Raw genomic sequence first — 25,137 nt, forward strand, 5'->3', positions numbered from 1 at the left:
TAGGAGAACATGGAGTTGGGGGAAAGGAACAAAAGGAGAAGCTGACTGGTAGAGTTCTGCACAGGGCATAATTTAATCAATGCAACACTTGGTTTAACAAACATGAAGGAAGGTTATATACATGGAAGAGACCTAGACAAACCAAAACGTACAAGACAGATTGCATAATGATAAGACAGAGATTTTGAGACCAGTTTTTAAACTGCAAAACTAGGGGCAGATGTAGACTCTCACCATAATTTATTTGTTATGAATTGCAGATTAAAACTGAATACATTGCAGAAAGGTAAGAAATTTTGACCTTGAATAAATTGAAATAATCAGACATTGTTGAGAACTTCAAAGGGATGAAGGCAGCAGAGTATCAGATACGCAAAAAGACAAGACCCCTAGTAGAAATGCGTGTATAACACTATATTTCCTGGCAGATTAAAACTGTGCCAACAGTACTCCAAACGGAACTTTTCCCTTTTATGAGCAATTGGTCTGGCAAATAAGCTATTCAGGCACAACCTGCCCTCACAGCTTTACTTCTGCCAGTACCTCTCTCCTACTTCCAACCTTCACAGAAGTTGTCCTGCATAACTTGCAGGACTAGAGCTCTTGGAAGAAAAGAAAAATGGCTTAGCCACAGCCTTGGGGAATTGTTTCCAGAAACAACACTCTGCAGCATCCTACGCCATTCTTGAGTAAATGATATACAAACTGATCTATCCAAGCACAACTGGTATACTAACACCGTACACTATTTGAGTAGTAAGGAGATTCATGTCTATTTAGAAAATTTAAGGAGCTCTGAAAAGATAGAAATCTTGTGCCTATCTAAGCAACACACAACCACAGGGTTAGAGAAGTTAAATATAAAAGCTTACACTCTAGCATCTTACTCATGTAGAACTAATATGGGAAAAGTAGATGTTACAAGTAACATGTTACAAATAACACAAGTTCAAGTAGCTTTTGTTGTGATCAGGACTCAGAAGTGTGTACTTGCGAATTAATACTAGAAAGTAGTTAACTTTTAATTGTAACTGTATGTAATTTTCCACTGAGAAATCTTGAACTGTTTTTCAGAAATTTCAATTTCTTACTATGCTATCTGTCAAAAGGCAGAAAGCAGTTAATATGGTGATATGCGTGTACATTTTCCCGAGGATTGCAATAGGAAACATTATCTGGAAACCTTATTTGGATCCTATAATTTAATCTCAGTAATTAACTTCCCAACACAGGTGTATAAAGACAACAGAACACTATTTTTTGATAATGTTTTCTTTGGTGAAGCTCAAAGCAAAAAAATAACTGTATACCCAGTAACAAAACGTTGTGTGAGAGTCAGAGGGACGTCTCTCCAAAAGTGTGATTTTCGATTTTTTAAACATATGGCCTCACAGTAATCAGCTCCTCATTCTGTCAGAACAGCATATCTGTATCCCTTCTCCATGCGAGAATAAGGTGCTGCATATCTCCAAGTTGTGAGATTATATTAGAGATAGAAAGACATTGGCATTTACGTTCTTCACACTGCTTACGTCATGAAGTAAATTTGGAAATACGTTTTAACCCAGCAGAGACCATAATCTGGTTGTTTTGCATAATGCAATTTTGCTGCATTTGTGTGCTACTTTCCTGTGTGCTGAAAGAGAAGTAAATGTTATCTAGCATCTAACAACAAAGTTTGCTAATTGGAAACGCCACATCACGTGTCACTGCTGAATCATTTGTCTGTCCATCAATTCTCTTAACATTTTATGTATGAGGTTTCAAGCTATTGCATTTCCCTTGAAAGAATCCGTAAGTGGAGAAACACCATACTAAACAATGAATGTCCTTTGTAAGCATTGTTAATGCAATCACATTGCTTTGATTGTCATGTCACATTTTGTGCGCTATCTGTCAGATAAAAAATGACTTTACAAGGAAGGAGAATGGTTGAGCTAGTGAGGCAAAATTACCGCAATGAAAGGAATTCAACATCTGATAAAGGTAAGACAAATTGCTATTGATTTTATCAACGAGATAGGCATCCATGGAGGTATAGACCATTAGTCTGATTGGCTTGGTTCCTATTCACTGTTTATATATTTTAGAAATTTCAGAAGCAGAAGAAAATAATGGTGAAAGCTTGTGTGTAATACAAAACAGTTTTGATATGGAATGACTCCCAGAGTTAAGTGAAGAAGAGTGTAATGAATTCAAAGTGCTTTGTTTGAGTTCATCAGATAATTACATACAACCGAGCGAGGTGGCGCAGTGGTTAACACACTGGACTCGCATTCGGGAGGACGACGGTTCAATCCCGTCTCCGGCCATCCTGATTTAGGTTTTCCGTGATTTTCCTAAATCGCTTCAGGCAAATGCCGGGATGGTTCCTTTGAAAGGGCACGGCCGATTTCCTTCCCCATCCTTCCCTCACCCGAGCTTGCGCTCCGTCTCTAATGACCTCATTGTCGACGGGATGTTAAACACTAATCCCCTCCAATTACATACATGAAAGCAACATAGAATCACCACCACCACCACCACCACCATTACCATCTCTGAGGCCAAAGAAAAGGACAGTTGCAGTTCAACTGAAAATAAACCAACTTTTGAAAATCTAAGTAAGGCCACTGTGGGCCTTGTTTAGCATTTCAAATACTAATTTCTCAGTCAAGAATTATTTGAATGTGTAGTTAGAGGCATGGAATAAAAACAAACAAAACACGTATACTGGGCTTTGTTTTAGCATGGTTGTGTATACACGTTTCATTAGTGGTCCTGGATTAGATTTTGTTCTCCTAATTGAGATGTTACAAAAATAATTACACAAATGCATTTTGGTAGATAAAGGGACATATTATTTTGTCTTCGGATGAACTGGTAGATTTTTTCGTAGTTATACAATGGGACTTTGTGAGACTGATAGTTGATTAATGTGGTATATGCCACAAAGATGCTAATGTCAATAATATAATTTTCTTCTTTCCAGACAATGATTCTTCAATCTGTCTGGGCAAAGGTTTTGTGATGTTAATGAATGTGCAACAGGAAGAAGTAAATCCAGTGACTGTTGATTCTAATGATAAAGAACCTGGGCAATCTGACAGAGGAAATGAAGTTGGAAAGAAAAATAAAATGAAAAAAAAGTAAAAACACAGACAAATGCAGAAGAAACATAAGAAAAATGAATAGGCAGTCAGGAAAGGAATACAAATCAGCTGTTCATAAATAAGTGCCATCCAGAACATTTAAGTACAAGAAAGTGTGGCGAGAACACCAGCGAGACTGATGTGAGGGGGATGTTCCAAGGATGCTGGACGATGAAAGACAGAGAAAAGCAGTGACAATATTTAGCTCTACTTATTAATGAGGTACCGAAAGCAAGGTCACGTTCTGCAGTTGTGCAGTCTCGAAAAATAGGAGAAAGAAGTAAAGTCCTCCTGAAAGAGGGTTGTGAAGGTCAAGTATGTCTAGGGTTTTTCCTTTCCACTTTTACAGAAACATTTGTTGATACATATGGAAGAAAAGAGACAGCAACAACACGATTCTGACTGCTGACAAGAGGGATCATCATCATCCAGGTATATGGAGACCTGACACGGCAAGCGAAGAATAAGGAACCACATAAAATCGTTCCAGGACATCTGAATATACAAATGATGCACAAGCTACATAAGAAATGCTGCGAAGAGGAGCACATTATTGCTGAAAAATATTGGCTCTACAGAGAAATATTCAATACAGAGTTATGCATGACTACTGCTAGTGCTTGAAAATTTCTCCGAAGAAAATCAAGAGGTAGAGAAAGACCAGTGCTCAGAACACTTAAAGAGAAAAAAGGCAGCTAGAAAACTAAAACATGAAATGAAGGAGTGGACTCAAGCAGGAGACTGTCATTTATTAGAATTTGACCTAGAAGCTGTAAGGTACTGTCCATGTATAGCAGTTAAATCCCCCTTTTTTTTATTTTTTTTTACAAAAGAAGACTGGCTGTATATTATCTCACATTATACAGTACTGCTACCAGGAAAGTTAGAAATTACATGTGGCTTGAAGGTGTGGCTAAACACAGAACAACTGAAGTAGCATCATGTATATTTCAAAAACTCCAGAAGATTGCAGATAGCTGTCCAGTTGTTTTGTTCTCCAACACCTGTGGAGGACCAAATTGAAACATCAACATGAGCACCATGTTTCTTCATGCTGTACAAACACTGGGCCACTCTTTAATGGAGTGTGATTCAGTCCACGCCTGTACAGAGGCGGCTGCAAGAATATCTAAGTTATACTGTTGTTCAGACTGCTGCAAAACATAGACTTTTTGAAGTGGACCTGAAGGGCATCCTAGATTTACGCAGAAGAAAAGTTGAAAAGCAAATTGACAGTGAAGGAAATCAAGTACAATGGCTTACTGTCGGAACCATGGCTGGGTCACTTGTGACCCATTTCTTAATTCTTTCGTTTTGTCACTCTTTTGCATTATTGCCTACAGTGCTAAATTTCTGTGACTTTCTATGAAATAAGACAATCAGCAATTATACTTAATTTGACAATTTATAGGGAAACCTTAAAAGAGAAATACGAAGATTCACCTAGAACTGCGGATGTGCCAGTTCTGACATTGCTCCTGCAGCTGCTATAACATTTGTGTTTTTCATGTAGCTTCATGCTTATTGTTAGATTATGTTTGGTCAACAACTGCAAAACTCCCTTTTATCTCACTGCCTGATAACGTTGCAGTTTCCCATCAGGGGAGGAGAGGGAGAGCAGGTTGAAACACATCTGACTATGTATACAAGTATTGCACAGCCAGTGAAATATGGTTTTAGTAGTGCTTTCTAAAAGTGTAAATAGTGTATGCAACATCAAATTTATTATGGCCAAATGTCTACGAACAGAAGATGACATTACAAATGTGCTAAATGAGATTTTGGATCGTGAATCTGAGGGTGAGCTGCTGGAGTCTTCATTTGAGGAAGAATTACCACCACCTGTAGCTCCAGGTTTTTCATCACAAGATGATGTTATTCTTCAGGATGTCCAACTGAATATTGATGAGGAAGGTATGCTCATCTATGAGTTTGTTTTAATAATAATTATTGTTTATGTGTAGATTTCAATTGCAACACTTATGTTTATACTTTGTTGTTTCCTTGAGTTTTTTCCAGTTGAGTGTTTTTTGTTCTAATATTCCACAATCTATTGAATACCAATACATGTTGTAGTACTAATTACTACAATTTCAGGAATGGCTGCCAAAGACCACGCAGGACCATCTCTGTATGCAAAACAAAATGTGAATGTAACCTGCTACAGTGCTTGGCGTCTTCTGATAATAGACAAAATTTTGAAACATTCTGTAAAATGGACTGAGACCAAAGCACGCCGAGTATTGGGATCAGACGATTGAACTATGAACACTTAAGAACTGGAAGCTTTTACACTTATATCGTATGTGCATGGTGCTATAGGAGTGAAGGGCTTAGAACTAGACACACTCTGGTGAACAAAGTGGCAAATAATTTTGTGAAGTCAACAATTGATCATAACAGATTCAGAGAGATAATGCATTATCTCAGATTTGACATTAGATCCACAAGACCAGAACAACAGGAAGAAGACAAGTTTGCTTTGATATCAGAAATCTGGTACGAGTTCATTGTGAATCCACAATGTATCTACATAGTGGGTCCATATATAACAATCGACAAACAGCTTTCTTCTTCCAAGTACTGCTGCAGATTCACGCAGTTCATGGCCTCAAAACCACAAAAATACGGAAAAAAGTATTGGACAGAAGTAGATAAAGAATCCAAATATATTGTGAATGTTTTCTGTTCTCTAGGAAAATATGACACTATGCCCAGTGATGAGCATATTGGTGATTTTGTTGTGAAAAATTTGATGCAACCTTGCCTCAATGAAGGAAGAAATTTCATATGTGACAATTTTTTCACCTCCTTGGCTCTCTCTGAAACCTTGAAAGCAAATTCAACAAGTCTAGTGGGTACCATAAATTGACCTCAAGGGAAATTCCAATCTGTATCAATAAGGCAAGAGAAATGTCATACAGCACAGTGTTGTTGAATATCATCACACCGGCAGTTTACCAGGGAAAGGGCAACAAGAATGTCCTGATTCTCAGCAATTTGCATCCTTATCTTACAATTGAAGATGGTTTGAAAAGAAACCAAATACAGTTATATTTTATAAGGCTCTGAATATGGAGTGGACGTGGTCAACCAAATGGCTCGCAAATACTCTGTCAAAGCACCATCGAGACATTGGCCTGTTCGCACACTTTACAGCTTGTTGGATTTGGCTGGGATAAATGCCTGGGTATTGTACAATACTCTAAATGAGAAAAAGTTGAAACACAGAGACCTTGTACTGCATCTGGGGGACGAGCTTGCTGAGAAGTATCTCTGTTACACCTGAAGACATTCCTGAGAGACAAGAAAAGTGAACACCTTACCTTGTAAAGTCTAACTGTGAAAGAAACAAATCATTTGTAAAGTGTCATATGTGCAAGAAAACTGTCTGCAACAAATGTTCACCAAAAGATTGTTATTTGTGCTCATTATGTGATGGTAGTCAGTAATAGCACCTAGCACACGTGTAAGTTTTTTAAAATAGTAAATGATAATTTGTGAAAAGCTTCTTTATTCTTGTTGATTTCATAATCAGTTTTCCAGGCCTTCAAAGAATAGATTCATTAGTAGAACAATAACACACAACAAAAGATAATAAAAGGAAAAGATTTGCAGGTCCTTAGTGACCCAGCCACGATTGTAGATATGTCCAAATAGCAGCGGTTCTAGTGTTAAAGTGACGCAACTTCAATATCGCAAAAATGATGTCAATCACATCCTTTTCAAACATTTCCATCATCAACAATTCCAAAGTTTGCCAGTTACCAGAAAATCTTGAAATTCCAATACAATCTTCCAGTTGACACTGAAATACCATGGAGCATTAAAACTTACCCTGGAGAACTAAAACTTAAGGAAGAGATGGTAAAAGAACTCCCAGCTGTGTGCCACGCCGGCATTATCAATGAATAGTATCACACATTTCACAAGAGTCTTCAAGAAGAGAGACTTGGACATTCAGACTGTGATAGCAATGGTTGTGATGAAGTTAGCTAGAAAGTGAACATTCATTGGTGACATTGGTACAAAAATCCACTAACATGTTTTTATTTAAACTGTAACTGATCTGATTTTAACGAGTAAATTAACTTCTTATATTATGTTTTGGCAAACCAAGTGCTTATCTCCAATCATAATGACAGATCTCCTTAGCAGTATATGAAATGGTTAAGTACTATGTTTAAAGGTGTATTACCATCTGACAGCTTTTTAAGTGTATTCTTGCATGGTATAGAAATTTTTCAGTATACTTTGTAGTACATCACGCAGTTTACATCCTAAAATACCTACATTCATCTCTCCTGTAAAGTACCTAAAATGGAGTTATGTTCCTCTGATCCTTACACAATGAAATGTCTGATCATGATGCATAGTTAGGATGAATGAGATGGTGCCTCACAGTGTAGATACTCTTCAGTGGAAACCAGAATAATTAATGAATCCAGAACAAATGTTTTTAAGAATAATTTACAAGAAATGATCTCGGATAAAATTTATAATGAACCCAAATGCTGACCTAAATTTTAATCTATTCCATGATAAATTCAAATCATTATTTGAAAATAGCTTTTCGCATAAGCTAATAAGGAAGGACACCATGGATAGCAAGAGGGATCTTGTGAAAGGAAGAGGGAATTGTTTTGCTGGCTAGAGCAAGTAAAGGTCTTGCAACAGTTGTACACAACAAAAACTGCTCAATTACTAAGACAAGTTATTAAAAAATCAAGGAACATACATAACATGTCAGAAATCAGTAATTTTGACATCAGACTTAAGGCTATATGGAATGTATTGAAATGAGAGACACGACAACCAGCCAAAGAACCGGACATCACCAATATGGACTTAAATGGAAGCACTGTAAATGATGAGTCACAGGTAGCAAATGCATTTATTAATTATTTCTTAAATATAGGGACAAACAGTTAAAGAGAAAAAGCATGGCAGTATGTTGAAGAAGCAACTCTCATAAAATTCAATCATACAACTGAATAACCAATTTCTCACTTATAATAAGCCATCTCTTATCATCTGAAATTTGTAATGGATCACTGATTCAAGACATTTTTCCATACAGAGTGAAGAAAGCTATTGTTAAATGTCTCTTATAAGGAATGTGACAGGAGAGGCATTAATAATTACCGACCTATTTCACCAATGACGTCATTTTCAAAAAAAATTTCAGAAGGTGGTGTATTCTAGAGTAATATTCCAGCAGAGCAACAGTAAGATCCTTAGTAAATCATAATTTGAATTTCAGAAGAGTTGCTGTACTGAGAATGCCATTTACATGTTCACTCACCAAATTTTGCAAGTATAAAATAACTGTGGTCCAAAATACCCACTAAATAAACTAAGTTTTTATGGAACTGACAATAGAGCCAAGCAGTGGATAAAGCCACATCCAGCCAAGTGAATGCAGAGAGTTATACTAAGTAATTCAACCAGTGTAATCCTGGGAGATTCCTCTGACTGAGGAGGAATCACATATCGAGTTCCACAGGGTTTAACCTTAAATCCGCGATTGTTTGTCCCACATGAAAATGATCTTCCATCTAATAAGCAGCAAGCAGAGTTAGTATGTTTTGCAGATTACGCTACTATTATAATCAATCCTAACATACATACAGCAACAGAAGAAATGCTAAACAAAGTTGCTAACACAATCACTGACTTGTTTTCTGCTAATAGTATCACTCTCCATTTTGAAACGATACAACATATTCAGTTCTGAACATCTAGAAGTACTATACCAATGATAAGTGTAACACACAGTGAGGAAATAATAAACAGGCTGAGAACTTCAAAATTTTTAGATCTCCATATTGATGAGTAACACGAGTAATGAGATGAGATTGATTTAAACATGAAAAAACACTTTTTGGAATGCCTGAAACAACTTAATTCAGTCACATTTGCGTTTAGAATCATTGCATATCTTGGGGAGAGACAAATTCGTATGTTGACAAATTTAGCATATTTTCATTCAGTAATGTCATATTGAAAAATGCTCTGGGGTAATTCTTCTTTCAGAAAGAAAGTCTTCATCGCTCAAAAACTTGCTGTAAGAATAATATGTGATGCTTATCCACTGTCATCTTGTAGACATCTGTCTAAGGAATTGGGCATTCTGACTACTGCCTCACAGTATGTGTATTCCCTCAAGGAGTTTGTTATAAATAATTCACTGCAGTTCCAAAGGCACAATGATGTACATAATCACAACAGCAGAAGGAAAAATAACATTCAATGCTCCACAATAAGGTTGTCTTTAGCACAAAAAGGGGTGCGCACTGCTGCAACTAAAATTTTCAATCACTTATCCAGTGATATAAAATGTCCTCCTATTCTGTAGAATGATTTCTGTTTTGCATAGAATAATTTCTGTTATTGTAACATGCAAAAGGTGGTGGGTAATTTAATTATAAGAAAAGGTGTTCAATGTGTAGCTATATTTGCAATATGAATGTAAAATGACTTGTTCCACATCATTACAATTTATTGTGCAAGTGATCCATGGAACACATGAAACTAATTAACTAACAGATCAGGATGTTACTATGCCACTGAGTGCTACTGAGTGGCTAGAACTAAGCCCTTCTGTTATATTAGAATGGTCCCAAAGTCTCCCTGGAGGAAATTTGACGTATTTGGACAGTTATTTCAGAATTTCTCTAACTGTCGAAATTTACAGAGGAAGAAATTGAGGGCACTGGTACAACAATGGTAAAGAGAATGGGGAATGTGGGAAGAATGGACAGTGTTTCACAAATCAATCTTTTCACCAAGAAAGAATTCATTGCCCACTTGAATGCAGCATACGAAAGTGAAGATCTATATTTGAGAATGATTGACATCTGCCAACCACTACACCAATCTTTGATCCTCTACAGGTTTTTCTGCGTACTGCTACAGTCATCTGGAATTTCAAACTCCCTATAGAGAACAGCATCATCTATGAACATCTTCTCAAAGCATCTGATATCCAGTTATGCTCAATTCACACTTTTATTTTTACATTGTTTTGTCATTTTCATGGCCAAGAACTGAAAATACACTGACAGAAAAAAATTACAACGCCAAGGACTTATGTGACATAAACTAAAGTTGGTAGGTGTTCTTCTACATCTAAAAGATGACGTTTATTCAAATTTCACACCAATCACATAGCAGTGGCACTAGTAGCACTACTATGAGGATGCAAATCAGGTTTGCTTTAAATACATGCCGTAACTGTTGTGAGCATAAGTTACCTTTTGAGATAGGATGTGGTGAGCTGATGTCAGTCAAGAATGCCTTTATGGCAACAAAGGCACCATTATCAATACCTCACTGAGTTAGGACGAGGTTGTGTAATAAGGTTACAACAAGCTGGACGTTCCTTCTATGATACTGCAGAAAGATGTGGCAGGAATGTAGCCACTGTACATGATTACCGGCAGTAGTGGTCACAAGAATGTACAGTCACAAGAAGACCAGGTTTTGGATGACCACCTGGCACTACCGAGAGGGAAGACCAGTTGGCACCACAGTGACACAACAAACTGTTACAAAGTGGTTATTCATGGGTAGCTCCAAGCCATATGCCCTGTAGCATGCATTTCACTGACCCCAAACCATCACCATCTGTGACTTCAGTGGTGTCAAGAGAGAGCTCATTGGAGGGCAGGGTGGAGGTCTGTTGTGTTTTCTGATGAAAGCTGGTTCTGCCTCAGTGCCAGTGATGGCCTTGTGTTGGCCAGGTGGAGGCCACTTGAGGGCCTGCTACCAACCTTTTTGCTTGCTAGATGCACTGGACTTACACCTGCAGTTATGGTCCGGGTTGTGATTCATATGACAGCAGGAGCACTTTCGTGGTTGTCCCATGCACCCTGACTGTAGATTTGAAAGTCAATCTGGTATTTTGACCTGCAGTGCTGCCATTCGTGAGCAGCATTCCAGGGGGAGTTTTCCAACAGGATAAAGCTTGCCCACATAACTGCTGTTGTAACCCAACATACTGTACAGAGTGTTGATGTGTTGCCTTGACTTACTCAATCACCAGATCTGTCTCAAATCGAGCACATGTGGGACATCATCAGATGGTAACTCCAGTGTCATCCACGAACAGCACTAACCATACCTGTGTTGACTGACTACGTGTAACAGGCATGGAACTCCATCCCACAAACTGACATCTGGCCCATATACAATACAATGCGCACACATCTGCATGCTTGCATTCAATATTCTTACAGTTACATTGGTTACTTATGTATCAGCATTTCACATTCACAATGGCGTATCTCGCATTTACGTTAACCTGTGAACTTGTAGTGTTAATCACTTAAATATGTTACCTAAACAAATGTAGTCCGAAAATTTCATTACTCTACATTAATTATTTCTTGATGTTGCAATTTATTTCCGTCTGTGTATGTCATTCCTCAGGTAATAGAAGTATGTCAACTGACCAAATCCGGAAAATTGAAGATGCCAGTTACACAGCATTGTTTCTTCACCAATGAATAGAATAGTTGCAACAGAGTGACAGACAGTTAGGAGGTACCGGAAGCATCTACTTGTCCTGGCATCGAGCAGAAATATAAAGTAAAACAGAAGTGTTAGATAGAGGGTATGTATCCAGTTGTAGACTGTCGTTTTGTCATTTAGGAGTATAATGTGGGTATGGGTGGTGTAGACCCTTACGGACAGCACAAGGAGTATTACCAAACATAGTTCAGAAACAGAAAATGGCCAGTAAGGTATTTACCTGCACTTCAAAGAATTTTCTGTATTTAACTGCTAATTTTTGGATGGGCAACACTGGTACAAAAACCAGACTTAAAAAAGAATGTTGTGAAACATTTAAAATTAGGTTTTCTCTTCACCAGACAGGGTTAAGAGAACAAAATAGTGTAAGGTACAGCTACAGGTTGAGTTAAACATTCCAGAGAGGCAAAATATTATGAATACCATTCAAAACCAGATTTGGGTAAGCAATATATTACATTTTCTGGTATCTTATGCCCAGTGATCTTGAAAGCCTGGTAGAAAGCATGGGATTTTACTGCAGCCACTAGACACTGCTACATCTGCGAGCAGTATATTGCTGTACTGCAGCACTGGCCTTGCAGTGCAGCAAAGCCGAGTCCATCTTGCTCAGCAGTTAGTGTTCACGGTTGTACTATAAAGCTAACTGCATTACGTCTCTGCATCCAGTGGTGTATTGCTATTCATTAAAAAAGCTTTGTTCTAGTATTTCCACTTTACTAAATCTTTGTTACTCTGTTTGGATTACTTGCTGGACTTTCTCATACCGTTTCCACTAGTCCATTCTTTATTGTTGACTTCTGTCTGCACTTGGTGATCTGCTGGTAGCATGTCCTTGCTGGGTGGCCAGCTCTGCTAGTACTTTGAGTTCTTCCTTATCTTTTTCAGATTTCTGTCATAATATGTATGATCTCTGGCATATAGTGAATGACATTTTGTCACCTGTAGTGTAACAGAATAAGCACTGCAATAGTAGAACTAAGCCAAGATTGGATTTTTTATAAAACATTTTTATTAATAATTTTAATGACAGATATAAAATGTAATATGTAAACTTTATAACATTGTCTAGCTTTAGTAGCTCAACTAAATGGTAGGTAGTGAGATGAAAATACAGTTGAAATAATCCTGGTCTGCTTTTTCCATTACCTTCGGTGAAAGAATTTAATTTCCTTTTTCTTCACTGTGCAATGTTTCGAAACATTCAGGTATATCCACACGTACCATTATTTTATTAAAAAATTAAAGGTGGAATTGATCAATAGTATTGTGAATCCTATACTGACAACTAACATTAAGTACGGTAGCATCACAGGCAACTCGAAACATTGAAGCTGTACTTTCATAACTTACATTGCACTTCTGTAGTGTTAGTTTCTGTAAAAAGAAGTAAATATCTTAAATACTGAGTTTTATACTGTTGTATAGTTTCAGTGTCTCAAGTTGGCAGCAAATATTTTTTAATGAGCACTGTTCATAGTAAAAAGTTTCCTATTCTCTTCTCCCCTCCTCACACAGTAAATAGAAGTTCAATAGCGATCAAATCTTCATCTTCCAACGTATCAAGTGCAAACACTTCATTATACTTAAAACTTCTTTTAGACGAACGTCCAGCAGTTGGTGCTTTACATGAAAGCAGTGTCATCCTGTGTGTCTTTACCTCTTCTGCCCTGAGATCTTGTTTGATACAATTCTCGCATCAGTGACGCCTTTTCTCTTTCTAATATTGTAATCCTTTCGCTTTTTCTACTGACTTCCTGCAAAGAAAAAAAAAGTAGCAATATTACATTTGTAGACCTGGATTTACAATATTTTCAGTATTCTATATTAGATTGCTCTGATAAAAGTTTTAACAGCTTCTCTCAAGCCAACCTGTTCCTCATGCAGTGTCTCCATCTAAGTTTGGAGTTGTAATAGTTTATGCTTTTCTGTAGTTCACTGATTAACATTGTCACTTATTAAATTCTTGTGAGCATGTATGGTTACTACTAACCTTTTCCACTCCAACAGTGAATGGCACTCGACATAGCGAATTTCATTTTTCACTCCATTGTCGAACCTCATTCGAAACAATTTTTCATAGCTCTCACGTGCTCCATTCTAGAACCTGACTGTACTAGGCATCAATGCTGCACAGTACTGCCTTCTATGACAGCTTGTGTTAATTCAGTGTTGAACTGTAGCAGTTGTATTGAGAGAAAGGTTGGAATTATTATGTTCAGTTTAGTAGACGTGAATTGACTAGTTCTTCATGCATAGTCCTTTCTGAGGAAGAGACTGTAGAGCTTTTAGAGGAATGTCTAAGTGAAAATGAGAGAGACAATGACTTTGATGACAATAATTTTGATGACTACAATGATTCATTTGAAAATAATTTGAGTGGAATAATGATGGAAACAGTCCACCCTTAAGAGTTTAATAAGGAATGTCACACAATCAGGAGTTTTGTACTGTAATGCTTATGTAAATATACTTGAAAGAAAGTGCACTATTTGCTTTAATGTATACCCTAATTGTTGGTCAGTGACTTCACTGTTAGCACAATTCTCAGTGGCCCGCTCACCGCCTGGGCAGCGGCAATTTAAGTAAGTGTGTGGAGACACCCTGTGTCTGCATTACAGAGCACAAAGAGTTAAGGTGTAAAATAGTGTGTTCCATCTAGTTACAGATTTTATACCAAAAAGTTCAGTCACTTTTCTTCATACAGCAATTCATTAACAATTGATGTGACTATAAACACTACAGGTATCTTTTCAAAGCTGATAAAAATCGAGCATGACTGTTGTTAAAAATATAAAAATAACAACATATAAACATAAATAACTAAATCACTAAAATAAATCAATAAAATAAATAAATAAATAACAATTCTGGGTGGAATATAAATATCTGTATCAGGAAACATAACTACTCATTGAATAGAAGAGATGCTGAGCAGCAGTCAACCAAACCCAAAAAGATAATTGATAGGTGATCTTTTGAACACAGATTTCTCCCACTCTGCTGCAGGACTATGCAGTACTATCATGTGTCTTTTGTTCCAAAGATTAATTGGTAATACTTTTTTTTTATACATGCATGTCTGCCGTTCAATACTGCTTTTGTCTGATGATGGTTGATCTTTCAAGCTCACAGAAATATTTCACTTCAACAAAGTTCACATTGCCCTGGAAGAAACAGTTGCAGCGACATTTTTTTAAAATTCTGACACATTGTTGTTACCATCACAGAAACCTGAGCTGAAATATAAATGAGGAAAATGCAGAAGGAGTAATATTCATGGATGTATCAATGACACATCAGAGCCAAAGGAAGTAGCAGAGAAACAAAGAGCTATTGTAGTGCACACATTGTAGCGATTGATCTCACAGCAAATGCTTGTGGTTGTGGATGTGGCATTAAGGCAGCCATGGACATGCATAAAGGCTGCTGTATGGTTATTTCACTTTGCTTGATATAGATAACTGCTGACATCTTTCTGGGTCTCCCAGGATGACCTTTGTTGTAGTAGGACAATTACGGCTATTACTACTACTACTACTACTAATTCTTCTTCTTATAAGGGAACCTTCCCATCTCACCCCCTCAGATTTAGTTATAAGTTGGCACAGTGGATAGGCCTTGAAAAACTGAATACAGATCAATCGAGAAAACAGGAAGAAGCTGTGTGGAACTATGAAAAAAATTAGCAAAACATACAAACGGAATAGTCCATGCGCAACATAGGCAACATCATGGAGACTGTGAGCTCAGGAGCGCCGTGGTCCCGTGGTTAGCGTGAGCAGCTGCGGAACGAGAGGTCCTTGGTTTAACTCTTCCCTCGAGTGAAAAGTTTAATTTTTTATATAATCAACTTCGCTATCCAAAATTCTAGGACATGTTCAGATTTGCTTGGACATATGCAGGATTTGACGGTCTACACACGGAAAAATTTGAAAACGTTAAAAACATATGTTTTGACAGAGCACAGGGAAAACTGTGCGACTGTGAAACTGTTGCATTCATTTGTTGCAGTTTATGTGACAAACTCTTACGTTTTCATAACTTTTTGGGAGTGATTATCACATCCACAAGAAAACCTAAATCGGGCAAGGTAGAAGAATCTTTTTACCCATTCGCCAAGTGTACAAGTTAGGTGGGTGGACAACATATTTCTGTCATGTGACGCACATGCAGTCACCAGTGTCGTATAGAATATATTAGACGTGTTTTCCTGTGGAGGAATCGGTTGACCTATGGCCTTGCGATCAAATGTTTACGGCTCCCATTGGAGAGGCACGTCCTTTTGTCTACTAATCGCACGGTTTTGCTGTGCGATCGCAAACAACAGACACTAAAATTATTACAGTGAACAGAGACGTCAATGAACAAACGGACAGATCATAACTTTGCGAAAATAAAGAAAATAAATTTTTAACTCGAGGGAAGATTTGAACGAAGGACTTCTCAATCTGCAGCTGCTCACGCAAACCACGAGACCACGGCACTGCTGAGCTCTCACTGTCCTTGACGTTGCCCATCTTGCGTATGGACTACCCAGTTTGTATATTTTGCTTATTTTTTTCATAGTTCCACACAACTTCTTCCTGTTTTCTCGATTGATCTGTGTTCAGTTTTTCAAGGCCTATCCACTGTGCCAACTTATAACTAAATCTGAGAGGAGTGCGGTGGGGAGGATCCCTTGTTAGCATGTCGTGACAACCAATTAAACCAGGTGTAGTGCATCTGCAATGGCAGCAGGTCCACCACTACAGCCTGTGCCTCCTCCCTCAGCACCTGTTCCAGCCTTGTGGGGTATCCCTGCTGTGGGGGCAGACCTGCCACCTTCTGCCTTCCCCTCCTCCCCCCACTACCCCCTCCTTGCAGCTGCTGCCGAGCCTTCCCGCACTGTTTTTCTGCCACCGCCTGCCAGACCAGTTTCTCCGCGTCCTTGAACACTGGCGCCCCCGACTGAACGGCAGGCACCTTCAGTGTCGGCGCAATTCAACCATGTTGAGGAACTGAATGTCAAGATGCTACCAGCATCCTTGTCACTGGTCCTCTCTTACGGTATTTCATGGGGGAGCAGCTGCTGCATGTCTCCACGCTTGTGCCACTTCTGCCCATACTCACTGGTTCCAGCCAGGAATCACCTTCCATCACCGCCATCATTGTCTGCGACAATCACCAAAATCATTGTCTCTCTCATTTTCACTTAGACATTCCTCTAAAAGCTCTACAATCTCTTCCTCAGAATTTGCGCCTATTAAATTGAACATATGGATGTTTCAACAGTTGCTCCATCGCCCGCATTAGCAGAGCACTCTTTCCCCATGGTTTTGTGTGTGTTTATCATGCTATATGTAATAATCAGATAAGTGCAATGGCACCAGGCTGCTGGTACACTACACATAGAACGTTCCGCCAATGCCATATGGGCAGGCTGGCCACCAGAGGCTGCCCGTAGTGGATCACATGACTTGTGGACACAGCATGGCATCTGCCATACCTCTGCCCGAGCCCTCTTTATAAGCACAGTGCAGCAGGCACTCACTCTCATACTGTATTCACACTTATTGTCAGCAACTGCTTGTATCAGTACCTGGATTGTTTCTATATTTGTCTCTAAGTTCTCAACTATCATTTACTTGTATGTGGAAAAAGAATAAACTTTGATTCATTGTGGCCATGCCTGTTTGTCCCTTACAGTACAATACACCTACTTGTTCCTATACTACTGATGAAAATAATGCAAGTGGTTCTTATGGAAACATTTTCTTTTATGAAATATTAGTAAGTAGCTTAGCGCCTGCTGCTTCATGTGGGTGTAATTGAATTTTTATGTTGTTCAAAAATTGGATCATCATCTAAGTTTTTCATGCTAATCAAGGCCATCTATATCTACATCTACATGATTACTCTGCTATTCACAATAAAGTGCCTGGCAGAGGGTTCAATAAACCACCTTCAAGCTGTCTCTTTACCGTTCCAATCTCGAACAGCACACGGGAAAAACGAGCACTTAAATTTTTCTGTGCGAGCCCTGATTTCTCTTATTTTATTGTGATGATCATTTCTCCCTATATAGGTGGATGCCAACAGAATGTTTTCGCAATCAGAGGAGAAAACTGGTGACTGATATTTCATGAGAAGATCCCGTCGCAATGAAAAGCACCTTTGTTTTAATGATTGCCACTCCAATTCACGTATCAGGTCTGTGACACTATCTCCCCTATTTCGCGATAATACAAAATGAGCTACCCTTCTTTGTACTTCTTCGATGTCATCCGTCAGTCCCACCTGATGCGGATCCTACACCGCAGAGCAATACTCCAGAATAGGGCAGACAAGCGTGGTGCAAGCAGTCTCTTTAGTAGACCTGTTGCACCTTCTAAGGGTTCTGCCAATGAATCGCAGTCTCTGGTTTGCTCTACCCACAATATTATCTACGTGATCATTCCAATTTAGGTTATTTGTAATTGTAATCCCTAAATATTTAGCTGAATTTACCGTCTTCAGATTTGGGTGACTTATCACGTAATCGAAATTTAGTTGATTTCTTTTAGTACTCATGTGAATAACTTCACACTTTTCCTTATTCAGGGTCAATTGCCACTTTTCGCGACATACAGATATCTTATCTAAGTCATTTTGATCATCTGATGACTTAACAAGATGGTAAATGACAGCATCATCTGCAAACAATCTAAGACGGCTACTCAGATTGTCTCCTACGTCGTTAATATAGATCAGAAACAACAGAGGGCCTATAACACTTCCTTGGGAAACGCTGGATATTACTTATGTTTTACTAGATGACTTTCCATCTATTACTACGAACTGGGAACCTTTCTGACAGGAATCACGAATCCAGTCACACAACTGAGGCAATACTCCGTAGGCATGCAGTTCGGTTAGAAGATACTTGTGAGGAATGGTGTCGAAAGCCTTCTGGAAATCTAAAAATATGGAATCAATTTGACATCCTCTGTCGATAACGCTTATTACTTCATGAGTATAAAGAGCTAGTTGTGTTTCACAAGAACGTTATTTTCTGAAACCGTGCTGACTATGTGTCAATAAATCGTTTTCTTCGAGGTACTTCATAATGTTCGAATACAATATATGTTCCAAAACTCTACTGCAAATCGACGTTAGTGATACAGACCTGTAATTCAGCGGATTACTCCTACTTCCCTTTCTGGGTATTGGTGTGACTTGAGCAATTTTCCTGTCTTTAGGTACAGACTTTTCTGTGAGCAAGTGGCTGTATATAATTGCTAAATATGGAGCTATTTTATCAGCATAATCTGAGAGGAACCTGACTGGTATACAATCTGGACCAGAGGCCTTGCCTTTATTAAGTGATTTAAGCTGCTTCGTTACTCTGAGGATATCTACTTCTATATTTCTCATATTGGCAGTTGTTCTTGATTGGCATTCAGGAATATTTACTTTGTCTTCTTTGGTGAAGGAGTTTCAGAAAACCAAGTTTAATAACTCGCTTTAGTGGCACTGTCTTCCGTGACTTCACCATTGTCATTGCGCAGTTAAGGTACTGATTGCGTCTTGGCACTGGTGTGCTTTATGTATGACTAGAATTTCTTTGGGTTTCCTGCCAGATTTTGAGACAGAATTTCGCGGTGGAAATTATTAAAAGCATCTCACATTGAAGTACGTGCCATATTTTGAACTTCTGTAAAGCTTTGCCAAACTTGGAGATTTTGCATTCTTTTAAATTTGGCATGCTTTTCTGGTTGCTTCTGCAACAACGATCTGACCTATTTTGTGTACCATGGGGGATCAGTACCTTCACTTATTAATTTATGTGGTGTATACCTCACAATTGCTGTCAATACTATCTCTCTGAAAACATCCACAACTTTTCTACAGTTACATGATCAGATCGGAAGGAGTGAAGACTGTCTCTTAAAAAGGCATTAAGAGCATTTTTATCAGCTTTTTTAAACAGATATACTTTGCGTTTCTTTTTGATGGGAAACATTCCACGTGGGAAAAATATATCTAAAAACAAAGATGATGTAAGTTATCAAACGAAAGTGTTGGTATGTTGATAGAGACACTAACAAACGCAAACACACACACAAAATTCAAGCTTTCGCAACCCACGGTTGCTTCATCAGGAAAGAGAGAACGAGAGGGAAAGACGAAAAGATGTGGGTTTTAAGAGAGAGGGTAAGGAGTCATTCCAATCCCGGGAGCAGAAAGACTTACTTACCTTGGGAGAAAAAACTTCTAACAGCCGTGTACCGCAAGTCTCTAGAGGAACGGAGGGTTCCAAATGATTGGAAAAGAGCACAGGTAGTCCCAGTCTTCAAGAAGGGTCGTCGAGCAGATGCGCAAAACTATAGACCTATATCTCTGACGTCGATCTGTTGTAGAATTTTAGAACATGTTTTTTGCTCGAGTATCATGTCGTTTTTGGAAACCCAGAATCTACTATGTAGGAATCAACATGGATTCCGGAAACAGCGATCGTGTGAGACCCAACTCGCGTTATTTGTTCATGAGACCCAGAAAATATTAGATACAGGCTCCCAGGTAGATGCTATTTTTCTTGACTTCCGGAAGGCGTTCGATACAGTTCCGCACTGTCGCCTGATAAACAAAGTAAGAGCCTACGGAATATCAGACCAGCTGTGTGGCTGGATTGAAGATTTTTTAGCAAACAGAACACAGCATGTTGTTATCAATGGAGAGACGTCTACAGACGTTTCGGTAACCTCTGGCGTGCCACAGGGGAGTGTTATGGGACCATTGCTTTTCACAATATATATAAATGACCTAGTAGATAGTGTCGGAAGTTCCATGCGGCTTTTCGCGGATGATGCTGTAGTATACAGAGAAGTTGCAGTATTAGAAAATTGTAGCGAAATGCAGGAAGATCTGCAGCGGATAGGCACTTGGTGCAGGGAGTGGCAACTGTCCCTTAACATAGACAAATGTAATGTATTGCGAATACATAGAAAGAAGGATCCTTTATTGTATGATTATATGATAGTGGAACAAACACTGGTAGCAGTTACTTCTGTAAAATATCTGGGAGTATGCGTGCGGAACGATTTGAAGTGGAATGATCATATAAAATTAATTGTTGGTAAGGCGGGTACCAGGTTGAGATTCATTGGAAGAGTGCTTAGAAAATGTAGTCCAGCAACAAAGGAGGTGGCTTACAAAACACTCGTTCGACCTATACTTGAGTATTGCTCATCAGTGTGGGATCCGTACCAGATCGGGTTGACGGAGGAGATAGAGAAGATCCAAAGAAGAGTGGCGCGTTTCGTCACAGGGTTATTTGGTAACCGTGATAGCGTTACGGAGATGTTTAATAAACTCAAGTGGCAGACTCTGCAAGAGAGGCGCTCTGCATCGCGGTGTAGCTTGCTCGCCAGGTTTCGAGAGGGTGCGTTCCTGGATGAGGTATCGAGTATATTGCTTCCCCCTACTTATACCTCCCGAGGAGATCACGAATGTAAAATTAGAGAGATTAGAGCGCGCACGGAGGCTTTCAGACAGTCGTTCTTCCCGCGAACCATACGCGACTGGAACAGGAAAGGGAGGTAATGACAGTGGCACGTAAAGTGCCCTCCGCCACACACCGTTGGGTGGCTTGCGGAGTATGAATGTAGATGTAGATGTAGACACGCACACACACATATCCATCCGCACATATACAGACACAAGCAGACAAATGTAAAGGCAAACAGTGGCAACTTGAAATTAGCGGAGGTTGAGGCCTGGTGGGGGACGGGAAGAGAGGATATATTGAAGGGCAAGTCCCCATCTCCGGAGTTCTGATAGGTTGGTGTCAGTGGGAAGTATCCAGACAACCCGGATGGTGTAACACTGTGCCAAGATGTGCTGGCCGTGCACCAAGGCATGTTTAGCCACAGGGTGAACCTCATTACCAACAAATACTGTCTGCCTGTGTCTGTTCATGCAAATGGACAGTTTGTTGCTGGTCATTCCCACATAGAAAGCTTCACAGTGTAGGCAGTTCAGTTGGTAAATCATGTGGGTGCTGTCACACGTGGCTCTGCCTTTGATCGTGTACACCTTCCGGGTTACAGGACTGGAGTAGGTGGTGGTGGGAGGGTGCATGGGACAGGTTTTACACCGGGGGCGGTCACAAGGGTAGGAACCAGAAGATAGGGAAGGTGGTTTGGGGATTTCATAGGGATGAACCAAGAGGTTACGAAGGTTAGGTGGATGGTGGAAAGAAACTCTTCGTGGAGTGGGGAGGATTTCGTGAAGGACGGATCTCATTTCAGGACAGGATTTGAGGAAGTTGTATCCCTGCTGGAGAGCCACATTCAGAGTACGATCCAGTCCCAGAAAGTATCCTGTCACAAGTGGGGCACTTTTGGGATTCTTCTGTGGGCGGTTCTGGGTTTGGGGGGATGAGGAAGTGGCTCTGGTTATTTGCTTCTGTACCAGGTCGGGAGGGTAGTTGCGGGATGCAAAAGCTGTATTCAGGTTGTTGGCGTAATGGTTCAGGGATACAGGACTGGAGCAGATTCGTTTGCCACTAGATCAACACCTTCAACCCATTACATACAGTCTCCCATTCTTCATCAAAGACACCAACCACTTTCTCGAACGCCTGGAATCCTTACCCAATCTGTTACCCCCAGAAACCATCCTTGTAACCATTGATGCCACTTCCTTATACACAAATATCCTGCACGTCCAGGGCCTCGCTGCGATGGAGCACTTCCTTTCACGCCGATCACCTGCCACCCTACCTAAAACCTCTTTCCTCATTACCTTAGCCAGCTTCATCCTAACTCACAACTTCTTTACTTTCGAAGGCCAGATATACCAAAAATTAAAGTGAACAGCCATGGGTATCAGGATGGCCCCCTCGTACGCCAACCTATTTATGGGTCGCTTAGAGGAAGCCTTCTTGATTACCCAGGCCTGCCAACCCAAAGTTTGGTACAGATTTATTGATGACATCTTCATGATCTGGACTCACAGTGAAGAAGAACTCCAGAATTTCCTCTGCAACCTCAACTCCTTTGGTTCCATCAGTATCAGCTGGTCCTACTCCAAATCCCATGTCACTTTCCTCGACGTTGACCTTTATCTGTCCAATGGCCAGCTTCACACATCCGTCCACATCAAACCCACCAACAAGCAACAGTACCTCCATTATGACAGCTGCCACCCACTCCATATCAAACGGTCCCTTCCCTACAGCACAGGTCTTCGTGGCAAACGAATCTGCTCCAGTCCTGAATCCCTGAACCATTACACCAACAACCTGAAAACAGCTTTTGCATCCTGCAACTACCCTCCCGACCTGGTACAGAAGCAAATAACCAGAGCCACTTCCTCATCCCCCCAAACCCAGAACTGCCGACAGAAAAATCCCAAAAGTGCCCCACTTGTGACAGGATACTTTCCGGGACTGGATCATACTCTGAATGTGGCTCTCCAGCAGGAATACGACTTCCTCAAATCCTGCCCTGAAATGAGATCCATCCTTCACGAAATCCTCCACCAAGAGTGTCTTTCCGCCGTCCACCTAACCTTCGTAACCTCTTGGTTCATCCCTATGAAATCCCCAAACCACCTTCCCTACCCTCTGGCTCCTACCCTTGTGACCGCCCCCGGTGTAAAACCTGTCCCATGCACCCTCCCACCACCACCTACTCCAGTCCTGTAACCCAGAAGGTGTACACGATCAAAGGCAGAGCCACCTGTGACAGCACCCACATGATTTACCAACTGACCTGCCTACGCTGTGAAGCTTTCTATGTGGGAATGACCAGCAACAAACTGTCCATTTGCATGAATGGACACAGGCAGACAGTGTTTGTTGGTAATGAGGTTCACCCTGTGGCTAAACATGCCTTGGTGCACGACCAGCACATCTTAGCACAGTGTTACACTGTCCAGGTTACGTGGATACTTCCCACTGACACCAACCTATCAGAACTCCGGAGATGGGAACTTGCCCTTCAATATATCCTCTCTTTCTGTCACCCACCAGGCCTCAACCTCCGCTAATTTCAAGTTGGCACTACTCATACCTCACCTGTCATTCAACAACATCTTTGCCTCTGTACTTCCCCTCACCTGATGTCTCCACCCAAACTCTTTGCCTTTACACATGTCTGCTTGTGTCTGTATATGTGCGGATGGATGTGTGTGTGTGTGTATGTGCGAATGTATACCTGTCCCCTTTTCTCCCCAAGGTAAAACTTTCCGCTCCTGGGACTGGAATGACTCCTTACCCTCTCCCTTAAAACCCACATCCTTTCGTCTTTCCCTCTCGTTCCCTCTTTCCTGATGAAGCGACTATGGGTTGCAAAAGCTCGAAATTTGTGTGTGTGTTTGTGTTTGTTATTTTTTCTATCAAAGTACCAATGCTTTCGTTTGGTAAGTTACAGAATCTTTGTTTTTAGATATATTTTTTCCCACGTGGAATGTTTCGCTCTATTATATTCATATCATTAATTTGAACCCAACAATTATGTTTGTTATTGTCACTGTTGCATTTCAAAATCTTTTCTGTCATCTTACTTTCTCTTTTTGTTTGTGCAAGTAGTTTCACTTTGTATTCACCTTCTCCTTTTTACCGTAATCTACCATACGGTTTTATCCTGCATATATATATACTCAATAATACGTAACTTACTTCCAAACCACAGCCAAAAAAATTTTTTCCGCTATCAACCCTACCGCTGCTATAAAATCCACCGTTCCCAGTTCACAAACAGTTCCTTTCAGCTATTAAACAACCATTTCGGCTAGTTCTAACAACTTTTGCCATATTTCCATTTCCGTTTTTTCCACATCACTGATCATATTTTAGCCGTTTCCCACAGGTTTTAATGTCATTATTTCTTTGTGAGACAATTGTTAGCCTCATTTTCATAATCTGCCACCACAGAACCACGCCTTTTAATACATTTACACGCAGTTTTTTCGAAATTTTCCCGAATTTCTCCACCCTTTAAAGTGTTTTGGAGGCAAGACAACCACCTAACCTTTGTGCACATCATTGTTTACCAACCTAAGTTCACCACAGGATCAACTTAACCAACACTTTTTCGACTTTTTTCACACCAGATCTCCAGTTGCTTTCTAGTTCACCTTTATCTCTCCCCATATATTTTTATTTTCATTTGAGCCTCATGTTACACTTCCCACATTCTAATACCATGTCACCCTCACAACATAACCACAATGACCCCATTCAGTTTTATTTACAATCCCTCCGCAAACATGCCTTCACCCTAGCAAGATTACGCTCCCATACTTTATTTGCTCAGGCTTGTCTGACATTTGGCATTACCCCCAAAGGCCTCACACTTAAAGTTCCCACCTTTGGCTGTAACCCGTCTTTCCATCAGTCCCTATACCAGTTCCAAACTGAACAATCCATAGCCCTCACCCACCTAATCCTTCACCTACACATCAACTCAGCCCATGAACACACCCGTCAACTCCTATCCGTAAT

General features: G+C 39.9%; 2 protein-coding genes across 3 annotated transcripts in view; one reads left to right on the forward strand and one right to left on the reverse strand.

Moving 5' to 3' along the window:
• The first annotated feature begins 4,719 nt into the window (after positions 1-4,719).
• LOC126260576 (uncharacterized) lies at positions 4,720-5,392 on the forward strand. The gene is made up of 2 exons (XM_049957912.1): positions 4,720-5,045; positions 5,229-5,392. Exons 1-2 carry the CDS (start codon positions 4,802-4,804, stop codon positions 5,390-5,392), a joined length of 408 nt encoding a protein of 135 aa, XP_049813869.1. The 5' UTR covers positions 4,720-4,801.
• Positions 5,393-12,703: 7,311 nt separating this feature from the next.
• The window catches only part of LOC126259884 (suppressor APC domain-containing protein 2), a 154,826-nt gene continuing 142,392 nt past the window's right edge, over positions 12,704-25,137 (reverse strand). For both annotated transcript variants that reach the window (XM_049956955.1, XM_049956956.1), the window contains exon 7: positions 12,704-13,423. In XM_049956955.1, coding sequence (XP_049812912.1) covers positions 13,292-13,423 — 132 coding nt within the window. In that variant the 3' untranslated portion in view covers positions 12,704-13,291. The remainder of the gene's footprint in view (positions 13,424-25,137) is intronic.

Source organism: Schistocerca nitens, chromosome 5 (assembly GCF_023898315.1).
Source record: "Schistocerca nitens isolate TAMUIC-IGC-003100 chromosome 5, iqSchNite1.1, whole genome shotgun sequence".
Classification (NCBI taxonomy): Eukaryota; Metazoa; Arthropoda; class Insecta; order Orthoptera; family Acrididae; genus Schistocerca; species Schistocerca nitens.